We start from the raw sequence: 16,554 nt of genomic DNA, 5'->3' as shown, positions 1-16,554 counted from the left end.
CCCCAGGTGCATAATTAGAAACAGACGGGCCATTTCCAATAAAAGGGGAATTTTAAGTGTTTAAAAATAATTGTTTTACTTTTACTGTTTTTTTGATTATTGCTGACCTCCCCTGTATGCTAACTGGCCAGGGAATTATGAGTTATGTTGTCTGTCTATGTTAAAGATATGCTCTGGGTGCATCCTAATAGGGAGTACCTGCCTGGCAATAATGACAGTTATCAGTAAAAAAGTTAGGGTGTAAAATACTGATGTGAGACTGGGCTTAATCTAATATTATATTAGGATGTTGTTGTTGCAAATTGAAGGTGAGCCATGAAATTCTATCGGTCTTAGTATATTACGGCTAGTTGGTAGGTAATTCTATATGCTATGTTAAGTATAAGAAATTAATGGGGATGAGAGAGTAATGTTATTTCTTTTTGATGTATGTTGTTGTATGATGTATGAAAAATACATGTTATGTCTAAGAACATGCACTATAAGTTGCCTGCTCCACCTTTAATCAAAATATCCTCTGGATTTGCTTTTCTACTAAAGTAACTAGATTTCCTCAAACTGGCAGTAAGCACTGCTAGGAGAGGTAAGCCCCATCCACCCAACCACCATCCCTCTGCCCAATGACAATATCCTTATTAGCCACATGCTCTCTCATTGAATGGCATGTAGATGGGGACTATCTGTTGGGGGAGAACTTAGGTCCAAATTTAGGGAAGAAGAAAACTTAGATGAAAAAGATAAAACCACTTTTCTGGCTATGAATGGTAGGAGTATGGATTCTAGCGCAATGAGTTGCGTATTTAGTTGAATGGAGTCTACATGTATGCATATAATGTGTAACAATTGTCAGATTAAATTCACCTGTTTTGGAAAGTGAAGACACTCAAAACTAAGATAACTAACCAAACTGCATATTGAATACCATAGAGCCTTGCTTGTTCTTACCCGAGACGTTCATTTTTAAGTTTATCATAATTGACAGGTTGCTTTAGGTTCTCAAAGTCTGGTATGGTATTATTATTATACAGGATTTATAGAGCGCAAACAGTATGCACAGCGCTTTACAATATAAGGAAGACATTACAATCACAATACAATTCAAGACAAGATGGTAAGGAGGGCCCTGCCCCTGAGGGCTTACAAACTAAAAGGGAGGGGTAAGTGATACATGAGGAGGTAGCTGTGTGGGGATGAATTGTTTGAGAAAGAGTTCAGTGGTTAGGTTGGGTTGGGATAGGCTTCCCTAAAGAGATGAGTCTTTAGTGATCGCCGAAAGGCAGTCAGAGTGGGAGATAAACGGACAGGTTGGGGCAAGGAGTTCCAAAGAATGGCAGAGACTCTGGAGAAATCCTGGAGGTTAGCATGGGAGGAGTTGACGAGGGAGCTAGAGAGCAGGAGGTCTTCGGAGGAGCAGAGGGGGCGGTTAGGGTGATATTTTGAGACAAGGTTGGAGATGTAACCTGGGGCAGAGTTGTGGATGGCTTTGTAGGTGGTGGTTAATATTCTGAATATTATCCTTTGGGCAATTGGAAGCCAGTGCAGGGATTAACAGAGGGGGGTTGCAGACACTGAGCGGTTGGTTAGATGAATAAGTCTAGCAGCTGCATTCATGATAGACTGAAGGGGGGGATAGCCTGTGTAGAGATAAGGCAATAAGGCTGCAAAAGTCAAGACGAGAGATAACAAGTGAGTGGATGAGCTGCTTTGTGGTTTAATTGGCGAGGAGGGGGCATATTTTGGAGAAGTTACAAAGGTGAAGGTGTTACGATGGTATATCCCCAACTTACCTTGTAGTTTCATGAGACCTGGGACAGCTCCATCACTTCCCAACATGTGCCATGGGTAAATTGGCCATCGCCGTGGCCTTCCGCTAAACGTTGGCCAAAGAATGCCAATGCGACCTCTGAAAGGTGATACCGGGGCTCGGTCCCTCATTGTGACAAGAGCAGACAAAGGTTCGATCCTGTCCCTGATACAATCAAACACAGGGCTAGATGCAATTATTACTGAGTTCCGAAGAGTGACATCTTGCTGTGGGTACTTATAGGACTCCACAGGTCCTTGGGAGACTACTGGAAAAAGGCCGATGCCATTGTCGATGAGAGCCACATTCTCAACCCTTACACTGCCCTCGAGGAAGAAAACTAAACCGTAATCATAGTTCTTGTAACAAATGAATCCAGTTATCTTTGTACAGTTTTTAAAGCCATCATCCCAGTAGATATGAAGACCATGAAGACTTGAATGGGCCACGTTGGCTGAGAAACTGATTTCATCTGAATAACAGCTTTGACCTCGAACATGATAAGCGATCCTTTCCGATCCCGCAACTGCGTTCCCAGACAAAGTGGCTTGACTAAGGAAATGCATCTTAATGCCTTTAACCCATTCTGACCGTGCTTCCAGCTGCTTTATTAGAACGAGGAGGTTATTGGCCACAGTATAGTTATCTCCATCAACGTGGATTCCATGGCCAGTCATGTTAACGATTACGTTTGAGTGTAATAAAATATTAGCACTGTCGATGGCACGGATCCCACCTCCACAAATCTGGTGAATGCTTGAAGATACTATTGAAGAGTAGTGTGAGGTGTTTGTAAAAGTTATTGCTGAATATAGAGAGGATCCAAAGTTCAAAATTTCGACGTTTGAGATTTCTAAAGTTCCTGCAAAGACAGAGCCATTGTTAGTGTTCTGTTCAATGATTCCACGCAAGGATTTCAATACCGGTGTTCTATCAAAGTTTGTGACTGCGTTGGAATGTGTGACCGGTGACGTGATTACACATTTTAACCTAATCCCACCCAGTTTTTCGGCGGTGGAATGTGTGACCGGTCACGTGGTCACACATTTTAACGCGATCCCGCCCACTTTTTCAGGCGGTGGAATATGTGACCGGCAAAAGGTGAAGAATTCCAACGCTTTCTCAGATGTTCCAGGGCAGATCGGCATCACAGATGGTATGTGCAGGAGAACCTATCTGCCCTGGAACAGCTGATGGGTCCTAAAATGTGACTTTGTGACTGCGATCTCACATTCCACAGAGTCGGATAGAAGTGACATTTCAGGACCGATCAGCTGTTCCGCAGATCAGTTCTCCTGCACATGCCGATCTGCCCTGGAACAGCTGAGAAAGCGTTGGAATTCTTCACCTTTGGCCGGTCACATATTCCACCGCCAAAAAAGTGGACGGGATCACGTTAAAATGTGTGACCAGTCACACATTTCAACCCAGTCACAATATTTGATAGAACACCCGGAGCAGCAAACCTAAAAACAAGAAAATTGTCATATAAAAAAGTGAGGCTTGGTACACAAGATCCACAAATTGCCTCACAGAGAGTACGACTATATTCATATGCCAGTGCAGAGTTTTATAATGGGATCACCCTCTTGGATTTCTCCACATTGTGTAGTGTAGCAACCTGGAATTAAAATGTATTTATTTGTGATTTTCACTGAATTACACAAATTAAAACCCAGAAACATAAAGCAAAATCCCTTGTCTCTCTGGCATTAGCAGTCACAATCCCTATTTAAAATGGTTCTGGTGTCCAGATTGTTATAACAGTCAATCTTACTTGTCAAAGCTGCCACCACATAGTGTCTCTCTGCCGAGCAACATGGCCAAAGCTTATAGAGACAGTCATCTGTAGGCAGCTGCCTCTTCTGTCATGAGCAATTACGTCAGTGCCAGAACTGACCTTGATTAATTTAGCCTCTTAGGTACAAGCTGACTTTCCCAGCCATGCTGGCTTTCCCTGTGCTTTGATCACAAATATATATATATATATATTGTGTGTGGCACCAGCTGGCAGGTTTGTGACTGTAGGGTCTACGGTTTATGGCAATTGCGGGAAAAAAATTACTTTTTAGTTAGTCCTGATCTGGGTCCTGAACCCCGGAGGCTTTGTAGACGTTTGGCTAGGACAAAGCCTCCATTCCCAGGTCCATATCTCACCTGGAAGCCAGACCGCACTATAAGTCTCAGCTGTGCACAGTTGTAAAATCCGAAATCCGAAATTCGGATACGGAATCCGTTAACGGAATTCGTATTTCGGATAAAAAAACAACTACCACATCATCTCCAATATTAACAAAGGTATTTTTGCGTTTTAACTTCAGTTACGAAAATGTGCCGAAACTAACGAAAATTCGTATTTCGTACGAATCCGAATGTAATTTCGGTTACGAAATAACGGATATTTTCCCGAAACGGAACAAATTTTTTGACGGCGCACAAGTCTACAGCACATTAGATAGGTGAGCAGGCTAATGCTCAGGGCTCTCTCTCTCTCTCTTTCTGCTGCTGAGTGAAAAGGCTTAGTGCTGACAGAAGTCTAAAAAAAAAGTACAAGAGCTGCCTGTTTGCTTTGGGGAACCCATTAGGGGACACCCTGTTAGTCAGGAACTGGCCTAAGTTCAGTTGATGGCTCAGACGAGCAGATGTTTTATTTCATGCTATGCACTTGATGTAAAAACTCCTCCTGATTGAAACTGTGTTTGCTTGCTGTCTTGCTGAATAAAAGAAAAGTGCTGGACAAACCTTCTGGGTGTCCCTGTCTGGTGCATGGTTTACCACTGCCGATACCGTTTTTTTATTTTATATATACTGTATATGCCTCTATACCTACTTTGGGTACCCTACCACTCACCAATATATTCTTCACCCTGGGCATTTGTATAATGCCCCACCATTATCCTCCCAGTACAGGGTGCATCAGCTTCAATGAGAACATTCCGAGACAACAAGCCAACTTCAGCTGCCAGTGGGATTCTCCAGGTATCCTCTATGCTGTAAGTGGTGCCTAATGGAATCTCCACACTGCATTTGCATTTCCCTATGTTTTTTCCTTTAAAGACCCTGCGAGGACAGAAAAGTGTCTGTTGATCTGCTAGAAATTAAGACAGCTATTAAGCACCTTTGTAGACTGACAACACACAGTTTTTTTTTTGTGGACTACTTGGTGTCAGCCCTGCCCAGTGTCTTTTGCTAAACTACTAAACCTAAACTCTTAGATCTCCGCAACATAAAGAATAAACATTCTGTAATCCAAGATAATAACTTGCACAGCTCTTAACAAAAGATACTGTATGTGCAGAGGACACAGGACAGCTCTGAAGCCAGAGATATAAAGCAAGTAAACGTATATAAGGGAACACATACCAATCTTTTATGATAAGCATGGACTGTTATCACAGCTTAAAGAGCAAATCCAGGTAATAGGTGAAAGCAATCAGTGAACTACTAATGCATGCAGTCCATCAAACAATGAGGTATAGGAGCCTCAGCTTTAGTATTATAGGTATATACTGTGTATGGCTCCCATGTTGCCGTAATACCATTCGGGTCTGGGAGCCTCAGCTTTAGTAATATATGTATATGGCTCCCAGACCTGAATGGCATTCGGGAGCTCCCCAATTCAATTCGGAAATTCGGATCCCGAATGCCATTCAGGTCTGGGAGCCTCAGCGTTAGTATTATAGGTATATACTGTATATGGCTCCCATGTTGCCGTAACTAAAATTCGTGTTCAGGCCCATTCGGATGCATTAAATCGAAAAACAACTCTGATTGGCCAGAAAAGTCACATGTCCGATTCAGTTTAGTTTTTGAACGAAATTCGGACGGGATCCGAAATTTGTAAACGGAAATTCAGATTCGGACACATTTGGAGGCATTTGGGATTCGGATATTCGGATGTATCCGAATTTCTGAATTTCTGAAAATTTGTCCGAAATTTTGATTCGGAACGAAATGAATCGCACGTGTCTAGCCACAGCATGAGGCGGTGCAACCTCTAGGGACACCTAGATTGTAAGCTCCTTGAAGAAAGGGACTGCTGCTGACTGTTTCGGCCGCCTTCAATTGCTCTGCGATTTTGACAACAAATAGAATCAATGTTTTGATCCTGTCACCAATGGATGGCCAGCTTTTGTCAGAGGAGACTCTTTTGGCCCTTTTAACATGGAGAACCTTTTAAAGTAACGTTCTTGTCTCAGTGAATCCCATCAGTGTGATAGTCGGTGGGAAGAATTGACACTGGAGGTCAATGGTAAACATACCCCCTTACAGATAGCTAAAAAGATCATTTGTGGCAGCAGCGGTTATATATCTGAGAGGTAGAAATTGTTCATTGCCCAAAGAACCCCTAGCAACACCTGGATGAATCCTAGGGGCTCATGGCAGAGAAATGCTGGTTTAGATTTTGGTTCAAACCTGAACAAAACTGCTAAGAAATTTTTCTTTCAATGAATTAAAATTGTTGTATCAGCACTTACCAGTATGTCGGTAGTTAAGTCGCCCCCAGATTCGAACAATGTAACCGTATACGTCTCTAAGATGGACAACTTCAGCTTGATGAGCTTCATATGAGGTAGAGCTAACTACTATTTTATCTCCTGGTTGCCAGTCTACGGTGTCGTTCAATGTCATCCTACAAAACAGCATACATCACAATGTCAGAAGAGTAAGGTGCACATGTACTGTAGGTGTGTAGAATGGTGCAAGAGAGTTAAGAACAGGATCTAGAATTCTGAGAAGAGCTTACAGAGTAAATTAAGCCATGAAGGACCTCAGTTGTGAGAAAAGTCTAACTGAAATTGGTTTATTCACCACAGAGCAGAGATGCTTAAAGTGCACCCTTTCTCATGATTAACCATCAATGCATCATAAAGTGCAGAACATACCAGCTGTTAAAGAAATCCAACTTCTTATCCTAATCCTTTGCATAGAACTGTCTCAGATACCCTACTTGTAGTACTCATGCATATATTGACTTTCTACAAGTCGCTGTTTGCATAGTACAAGATACCCTTACATCAAACCCCCCAAATGTCTGAGATGATAAAAGGGGGACACCTTCCAGCACAATGTATTTAGGCTATGGACACACCTCTGCCATGCCCCCTGGTATGGGGAACATTAAGAATAACAATTAGCAAGATAATGAAATAGAGAATAGAAAGTCCCTCTGCACTCCTTACAGCGTTCCCGGCACAAATTGCAATGATGGTGCTTGCAGTGACAATCACGGATGGCGCCGTGCACATCAACAGTAGAAAACAGGAATCACAAGCACTCAATAAGTAGTTTTTGTGACGGACTGAACCGTCACTGGGGCTGCTGGAGGAGCCTGAGGGCTAGCCTCCTTCCTACGGGCTATGGACCCAGAACTATGGAGACCCCCCTCAGACCTCTTGGGGTTACATGGAACCATTCTCCTACGATATGTGCGGAATGGGTATACTGCATGTTTCCCCCGACATTACAGACACACACCACTGTGTTCAGTAAAGGCAGCAGGCTGTCTGGAGCGGCCATTGTTTACAGTGATGGGATTAAGCTCTTCTTTAATTAAGACAATCCAATGCGTCACAAACGGAAAAACCAACGTTTCGGGACCACACAGGGTCCCTTCATCAGGGTGATAATGTGACCTAATAATGTGTGGTGAGAACCCTGAAAACAAGGTGACCTTAACGGGACCACCACCTAAAAAAGGGAGGGATATATCGTCCATCCAGGACCCATTCCTGGCATTATTATATGACCTAATAATGTGTCACATTATCACCCTGATGAAGGGACCTTGTGCGGTCCCGAAACGTTGGTTCTTTCGTTTGTGACGTTGTGTCCGATTAAATGGACGTTTACTATTTGAAAACTACTTATTGAGTGCTGGTGATTCCTGTTTTCTACTGATAATGAAACAGAACTTTTCCATACATATCTGCACATCAGACCAAAAAGAGGGGCAACTGAGATGTACATTGAGTTCCTTATTGAGGCTTTCTTTGGTGGATTTTCGTGTGTGCTTTGGATCATAATCATTTTGAAAGACCCAGTTCTGTTTCAACTTCAACATTTAGACTAATGACCTCACATTTTCATCAAATACACCTTGACATAATGCAGAATTCATAGCTGACTTGATGACTGCAAGCCGCCCAGGCTCTGAAGCAACAAAGCAACTCCAAAACATGACATTTTATCATCATGATTCACAGTTTTTATGAGGCTGTCTTCAGTTTGCGGCACACATGTCTTCTGCGACCAATCAGCTTCATCTTTGAAAAACTAGTGTAGCTCCTTTTGTTTTTGTTTGGACAGGAAAGGCTGTTCACACACCATTTATGCAGGTTACACTGGTGCAATCATCTTTCTGACTATAAATGCATGCACTTTGATCCCAACAGTTGCAAGAGTTACCTGAACACCGCCCGGTGACATTTTTGGAGACTTCTTTTAGTGTCACATTGTGAGCTCTTGGGATGAATTTGCTGGGCTGGCCAGACCTGGACAAATAAACAGTTGTTTGAAATCTATGCCACTTGTGGATTATTTTCCTAACAGTGGACAGATTTCAAATGATTTGCCATCTCTTTAATCCCCTTGTAAGATTCATAGACATCCACAACTTGGAGAGCTTTATTGATCCCGTCATGATGGCACCACACATGCCAACAGCAAAGAGAGCAACAAAGCCTCGATGTCTGAAATTCAAATAAAACAGGTTCCACCTGCATACTCCCTTTGAAGGTTCTACTCATTGTCACCAATCTGAAACACCCAATTATAGTTTCATGGCTTTGAAGTGATGGTAAATGTAGGGGTGTACTTACTTTTTTCTACATGACAAAGCTACTATTTCCATATGACATGTTTGTTATGTTAGATGATAAAAATGAATACACCATGTCATTCTTATGTGTTGCTCATCCTTGTGTATAACCTTTATCTGTAGGCACTGTTTGAATCAAGATTTACAGGGTTATTCACAAAAGGGGGGAAAGTTTGAAAAAGGAAGGAGAAGGGAACAATCTAGGACAAAATAGCTGATTTGGAAACATTCTCCAATTCAGCTCACTTTCCAGTTCAGCTGTGTTGTCCTAGATCAGTGGTGGCGAACCTATGGCACGTGTGCCAGGGAGGGCACGCGGGGCCCTTTCTGCTGGCACGCGAGCCCACGTTCAGGCCCCAAAACATTAAGGCAGCCGACATTTGGAAGGCGGAGAAATCAGCAGGAGTAGGAGGAGAAGGGGGACGAAGCGGCAGGGGGTGGAGACAGAGGGAGATGGGGGCGGAGATGGAGGACGGGAGGAGACGGGGACTGAGCGGCATGAGACAGGGCCGGAGACAGAGGTAGATTTAGGCGGAGATGAAAGAGGACGTGAGGAGACGGGGATGGAGCGGCATGAGACAGGGGGAGATGGAAGAGGCCTGTGAAGACCGAGGAGGCAAAGGCAGAGACAGCGATGGAGGAGGCGCCGCCAAGGGGCCAGTCGAGCGGCGAAGCTGAGACGATTTGGCGCCGAGGCAGCATTGAAGGCTGGGCTTCCTGTGTAAGGTAGGAGCAGGGCCCACCATAGATTATGCACAGCCCACCAAAGATTACTGCAGGGCCTCCAGGGGGCTGTGCAGGATCTGTGGGGGGCTTTGCAGGGTGTCGGGCCTGTGCAGTATCTGTGATGGGCTCTGCCCACCATAGACCCCGCAGAGCTCACCACAAATCCTGCTAAGCCCCCCTGAGACCACAGCTTTCCTGCTATGCTAATAGCGGAACATGTCAAAAGCTGGATACAGTGTTTGCAACAATGCTCCCTCCTCCACCATCCAACAAGGCTCCCTCCTCCACCATCCAACAAGGCTCCCTCCTCCACCATCCAACAAGGCTCCCTCCTCCACCATCCAACAATGCTCCCTCCTCCACCATCCAACAAGGCTCCCTCCTCCACCATCCAACAAGGCTCCCTCCTCCACCATCCAACAAGGCTCCCACGGTCAATTTAAGCCTAATACTCCTAACTTTTATCCATCTAACTTGTCATCTCACAGAGGTGGACTCAGCCCAGGAATGCCACTAGCCTTTTCACCTCCCAAGGTGGGAAGGGGGGGGGTGTTGGTGGTGCATGCTAAAGGGGTGGTGAGCTGATGGGTTGGGGAGACTCTGAATCATCTCCTCGTGCAGCTCTGGCTCTGGCCAGTGTCCAGCCCAGCTCCTGGTGGCCAGTGATGTCACTGGTTACCAGGAGCTGGGTGGGATGCCAGCCAGAGAATCCCAGGTTGCTAAGAGCTGGGTGGGGAGATGTATATGGCGCATACACATCTCCCCGCCCTGTTCTTAGCAACCTGGAACGTTCTGGCCATAAAGGGGGCAGCAGCCACACTGCAAACATTGTGCAGCAGAGTAGCCATGCCACTCTGCCTGCTGCCCCCTTCTTGACCAAAAGTGATGCTGTCTGAGGCAACAGTTTTAGACTGCTTCATTATAGGGACGGCCCTGCTCACGCCTAACCTACCTTGTTTTTGTTGGGTATATTTTGCTCTATACATCAATGTATTTACAGATACACCAAAATATTTTTGATGGATCAATATTACTTCTAATCATTTGTAGCAACACTATAAGATGATAGTACTATAAATAAAGAACTTTAGTATTAGGACTCGTCATGCAGTACCGATGATCATTTAGTTTGTGTGTAGTACATTCTTACTGGTCACCAACAATTTGGCTTTTGCTTTTCCCTCTGCACATTCAGACAATATCTGACAATGGCACTGGAGTTGTCTCAGGTATAGAGATAATACTCAAATATGCTGTGTTTAGACTTTCTTCCAGATAACCTACATTTCATTTCCAGACGCAATGTCAGCCCCGAGACGTGTCCACGGTTTGCTGGGATAAGCACTATGAATCTGTAACTTTCCATAAACTTCTGCAGTAAGCAAAACAAAGATAATAGTTTAAGCAGGAAAACAGCTGTTGATAATATATGACAATAAATGGCCTGACATCAGTATTAAAGAGACCCTGTCACCAACTTTAACAATAGCAGGAAAAAGCACAGACAAGTCAAATATCTTAAATGCTTACATGCATTCTTTCACCATACACCAAAGGGCTTACCTATAGTTACAGCAAACCATGCAGATGCTGTGGGGTCTGGGGGAATCTATAAAGAGTTTGTAAAAATATTACTCGCATCTTTCTCTATTCTCTGCAACACACCACTGTTGCATAAATCACCCACCCGGTGGCGTAACAAAAGGCATAGCAGCCCATGCGGCCGCTATGGGACCAGGGATAGGGGGAAGCCCTATTAAGGGTGTGTTAAAGAAAACTAAACTCTGAAGTTTCCAGTATAGAAAGGTTGAATCCGGACCTTGTTGCTAGTCACAGATCCCCTTTGTACAATAAGAAGCATTTTCTTAGCCATCTTAGCAGTGTAGGTGTATTGCCCTGCTACAGACTGAAATGAACCCCATATGCCTAGTGCAGTCACAAATCCCAAAGTTTCTCCTCAGCTAAAACCTTATAGAACAGCTGATATCTGGCCTCCTGTAGTGTAATGACTATAATGACAGAGCTCTGGTGCAAGTCCTTGATGCATGCCATTGACATATACTGCCACAGTTAACACAGCAAGCTACTAAAGAGAGTTAGCCAAGGGGCTCCATCAAAGTTTTGCTATAGGGTCCCATAATTCGTAGTTAAGCCCCTGCACACACCCACACCAGCTTAGTTCAGGCTGGTCAAGTAGATCAATAGTGGTCAACTTTCTTGCTATAGTGGCCCTCAAGTGTGGCTCCTGACATCACTAAAGGCTTGCACCTAATATTTATAGGCTGTAAACCCACAGAAAGCAGGGAGTGCGTAAATGCAGTAGGAGCTGTGCAACAAGTGCCAAAGGATGGCATGTGCTCCTAGGGCCACAGAGTGGGCGCCAAGTATGTAGATGGAGAATGCAGCATTGGTAACAGTGGAACCATGCCAAGTCGGGTGGATTTTTAAAGTAACTTTAGCAAACTTTAAACTGGCCCCAGAAGTTTATTGGGAATCAGTAATTCTTGTGCACAAATGTGGTGACCTTTGTATGGAACTAGGCCTCTACCAAATGAAATATACTGTTTTTGACCATGTAACCTTTTCTCTTATTTTTCAGTATAGCGAGGCAACCGCCAGCCTCAAGCACAGAGCAGGCACAACATTCATGGGAAATGTACGGTACATCTGCAAATGGTTGACGTTATATTTTCTTCATCTACATTGGCATGTATCCATTATTTGAATATTACATTAATCCCCAGTTTCCTTGGATAATTTGTACCTTTAGCAAACTTATTTTTCTATTGTATTTTAGCTGAAGCCAGCGAAGGGCATTTCTGCTTCTCATTAGTAAATAAGCTGAAGGATAAGTAACAGTATGATACACAGCAGTATCTAAAGAAATGGGATTAATGGAATGAGAACCAATTGTGCTATGAAGCTTTGTCCAAATTTGTCTGCGGGATAAAATCTGTAATGTTTTCGAAATTGAACCCGCAATGCAATTAAAACAATAAAGATGATCTAATGAATATAACACAGGCACAAATCTTGCTTATGACACCTTTAATCATCTTCATGAGTGCTTTAGGATTCCCTACTAGGTATGAGTTAGGCTTTAATTTGCCAATTACCCCAAATTTTGGTAAAATGTTGCCATTATGGTGAAATGCATTGCAATCAATGTGAAAGGAGGTTTGTTAAGGGTGCCCATCCCTTACCTGGCAGTGAACGCCTCCCTACTGGTCATCTAGCTCAAGCGCATTGGACTGAGAGATGTGGTGGTGGGGGGTTGGGGGATGTTCGTGGTCTACCTGAAGCTGAAAGCCACCATTAGCCCACTGAATGTACCAGGACACTCATGTAGATAAAAAGGTATTTGTCATCAATCATCTTGTTTCACTATTTATCTATAACCTCCTTCTGAAAATAACAATAGCCAATGAGTCAATGACCCAGACAAGGATGCAGATAACTGACTTTTCTTTGAGTTTCATGACCTGCATACTTGTTTTGAGTCAGTGAACAGCCAAAAACAGCCAAGCCACTAGGGCAAAGGTAGGCAACCTCGACTCTCCAATTGCTGTGAAACTATTAGTCCCATCATGTCTGTGGCCATCAGAGTCTTGCAATGCCTCATGGGACTTGTAGTCTTCCAACAGCTGGAATGCTAAGGTTGCCTATCCTTTCACTAAATAGAGGCCAGCAATAGCAGCCTCCATATGTATCCTATGACAAGTTTACTTGAATCTCATTTCAGGTTCGCTCTAACTTTACAAATTGTCCTAGAATTATATCCAGATGCAAGATTCTAGGTATGCTGCAGTCCAATATCCACATTTTACTCCTAGCCCATCTCTAAGAAAACATTGGAATACCCCCAAACCTCTCAGCCACCCTGCTCTCAACTTACCTAAATGCACTTTCATGTGACCCTTCACCCCTTACTGTGCCTCTTCTAGGAGTGACCTCTGAGGGGTCTTGTCACCACCCTTCATCATGATATCATCACACAACAGCTGGTGTCTTCAGGTCCCCATGAGGACCCAGCTGATGGACTCAATGGGAAGAGTCCATGTCACCAGGCAGCAAAGTAGACACCTGAAGATGGACTGTCCCAATAAGAAGTCCAAAAGAGGGAATATTCGGGATCCCTCAAATGTCATGTGACTACAGATTCAGTTAAGTATTTGGGCCATTTAGATTTTTTTCTCCTCTTATATTACATTACTAGGGGCGATTATCTAGAGGGGGGTATTGATTGTGGGGACCACTGGGTTATATAAGAATCTGAAGACTTTGATTATAAAATGATATATAAAATTATAAATTTGCAGACACATTTTACCCTTATCCATTTTTATGGAATCCGACACTCCAGCTTGAGTGTCAGGGGTCATAGGTCACCAGGTTGAACTCAATGGACTTGTGTCTTTTTTCAACCTGACTATGTAACCAGAGATCTGCCAGCTTCATTAACAGCCTCACCTTATGCTGGCAAAATACATTTAAGTTCTTGGCATCAACGATCAAACCTGAGGCAACCTCTAACTCAAGTTATAGGGGTCTATTCACTAAGCTGCCGAAGGATCTAGCCGTAGCTTCGGTTGATCCTTCGGCTAGCTTCGGCCCCAGTACCCCTTCGGTTCAGTAGAACCGAAGGGCTGCTGTACGGGCAATTCACTATAGCCCGTACAGCTCCCGATTGTGGCCGAGCGGCTCAGTCGAGCCGAAGGCATATGCTTCGGCTCGACTGAGCCAAGGTGAAAGCCGAAGCTGGCCGAATTGCCGGCCGTGGGCCGGCCGAAAGCCTGCTACTGACTGCTGGGCCGATGTACGGCTGATTTCAGCCGATATACGGCTGGAATCAGCCGTACCAGCCTGAAGTGAATAGCCGGACAGCGTTAGGCTCACTTCGCTTCGGGTCGGTTAGTCACTTGGCTGCCTACGGCAGCTTAGTGAATAGACCCCATAGTGTCAGACTTACAAAAAAGTAAAGCAAATTTAGGGGACAGACCAGAATCATTAGCATGAAACGATTCACGATTATAATAAAATAATAGTGAACATTCATTCTTGCACAAACCCAATCAAGACAGGTTCTCTTTGAAATCGATCATAACTTTGAATGTGTGGAATCAAAGTACAAACGCATTGTTTTCACTCCGAACAAAAAGCTTTGCTGGCAAAAACTTCTATGTCAATCAAGGTAGCGCTCTTCCTATGAATAATATACGGGCCCGCGCATTTCGTGGGGCTTAGTGCCCCTTTAAGCAAACATGTGCAACTGATATTATGCTGCTATTTGCATATCCGCAGTGCAGGAAACCAGGCACCGGGGCAAAGCAGAGCAGTCTAAAATAGAGTAAGTGCTTAAGGGCTAGTTTCAGCCAATCTCCCATTTGCTTCCTAATGCAATAATTATGCAAATGACACAACTCCACTAGATACAATAAGAAAAAAAATTAAATAAAACATGAGCACAGGTTTTCAAATGTGTTTCATCCTGTCATGAAAAGAGCTCAGAGAAGGCTATGCAGACGGATATAATAGACTCAGGAAACATCTATTTCGCAGTAATTTTGGCTTTGAGCTCCACCATATTGGCTTTGTCATCTGCACTGTCTATTAAGAGTGGAATATTTGTCTTCTATTACCGATAACGCCAGGGGACACACTTAGGCCGCTCAGTCGATCGCATTGAACTCCTTCTGACGCGCGGAGGAATACGTGCATTCTGTGCCCCCTTTCCAAAGGCCCTTCCGGGGTGCCTGGAAAAGAGAAAACATAGTGAATAAGAATAAATAATGACCAAAGTCCACCAAGTTCAAGAGACAATATATTGCCTTGTGGGAGCACCAACAAATAAGAATTCACTGCACAGGCAGCACAGTGGAGTAGTGGTTAGCACTTCTGCCTGGCAGCAGTGGGGGTCCCCGGTTTGAGTCACAGCCAGGTCACTATCAGCAAGGAGTTTGCATGTTCTCCCTGTGCGTGTGGGTTTCCTCCCACACTCCAAAGACACGCTGGTAGGTTCATTGGCTTCTCTCTAAGTTGGCCCTCTATGTATGCATGTGAGATAGAGGCCTTAGATCGTAAGCTCCTTAAAGGGTAGGGACTGGTGTGAATGTGCAACTATGTAAAGTGCTGCATAAATTGTCAGCACTATATAAATACTAGAAATAAATAAATAATAATTCAGAGGAGCTGTGGATCAAATTCAGTTCCTATATTTATTAAAATACCATTACAATCAAGCCAACATGTTTTAGGGGACTTGGAGGCCCCCTTCTTAGGGGTGACACAGAGTGTCATATATCCAATGGCTCAATCTCGTATCCTAGCCCAATGGTCCACCCCCAATGCTAATCTGAATTAGGAGGTCTCTAAGTCCCCTAAAACACATTGGCTTATTTCCTGTTGTTTTAATAAAGAATTAAATGTGGACCATGCGTCAATTTATTTGTTCTGGGGTGTGCAGGACCTCTACCATGGCATGCCTCCTTCCATTAGCAGCCTGAATCTGAACAAATCAACATCATGTATAATTGAATGCCACCACAAAAGTGACATATGATGTCTATTAAAGGCCCATATACAGTATACTGCCAGCTCCCCAGACCCTAAAGCATATCTAAACCCTAGAGCAAAAAATTTATTTATTGTGGCTTACCAGTCCTTAGATGTGGTGGCTGCATAAGTTTTTTTCTTTTTTCAGGCTTTAGGCCTTTCTTTTCCCCTGGTGGTCCTGCCAATAGCACACTTCCTGTCCTAGGGTGACAACACTCACTCATCATACTGTATCTACAGAGGATCATCATTGTTGCCCAAGGATAGGAAGTGTGTTAGGATTTAGGACTATAGCCCATAGAGGTGAACTGGGCAGGGAGAGATTTCCTCATGCTTCCTGCCCTATAGACACAACAGGACGTGATAGGAAAACTCTGCAAAGTAGGGAAGATGCCCAATTAGAGAGTTGTCAGCAGAATAAGTTCCCGATTGGAAGATTTACTCTCTATTCCTCTTCCGGTGACAACTGAGCATTTTAGATTTTCCCTCATTTGAGTCCCAGAGACATTGGTCACCAAGCCAAAAAAAAAAGGCTGACTGTGTCAGCCTGCTCAAACCCCTTTTCACTTCTAAAAATTGAAACAATGCTTCCAGGTTAAAAAAAAAACATAATTCAATGTGAAAGACTGCCCAACTTCCATAACATTTGGGA

General features: G+C 43.8%; 1 protein-coding gene across 1 annotated transcript in view; it reads right to left on the bottom strand.

Moving 5' to 3' along the window:
- The window catches only part of LOC108791200 (fibrocystin-like), a 153,371-nt gene that overhangs the window by 131,400 nt on the left and 5,417 nt on the right, over positions 1-16,554 (bottom strand). Inside the window, exons 2-6 of the mRNA XM_018561608.1 lie at positions 14,990-15,103; positions 10,635-10,722; positions 6,283-6,437; positions 4,656-4,808; positions 1,788-2,666 (exon numbers count right to left, since the gene is read on the bottom strand). Coding sequence (XP_018417110.1) covers positions 1,788-2,666; positions 4,656-4,808; positions 6,283-6,437; positions 10,635-10,722; positions 14,990-15,103 — 1,389 coding nt within the window. The remainder of the gene's footprint in view (positions 1-1,787; positions 2,667-4,655; positions 4,809-6,282; positions 6,438-10,634; positions 10,723-14,989; positions 15,104-16,554) is intronic.

Source organism: Nanorana parkeri, unplaced genomic scaffold (assembly GCF_000935625.1).
Source record: "Nanorana parkeri isolate BGI_ZX_2015 unplaced genomic scaffold, ASM93562v1 scaffold533, whole genome shotgun sequence".
In the NCBI taxonomy this organism is placed as follows: Eukaryota; Metazoa; Chordata; class Amphibia; order Anura; family Dicroglossidae; genus Nanorana; species Nanorana parkeri.
The sequence above is the reverse complement of the archived record's forward strand: the minus strand, read 5'-3'. Positions and strand labels throughout refer to the sequence as shown.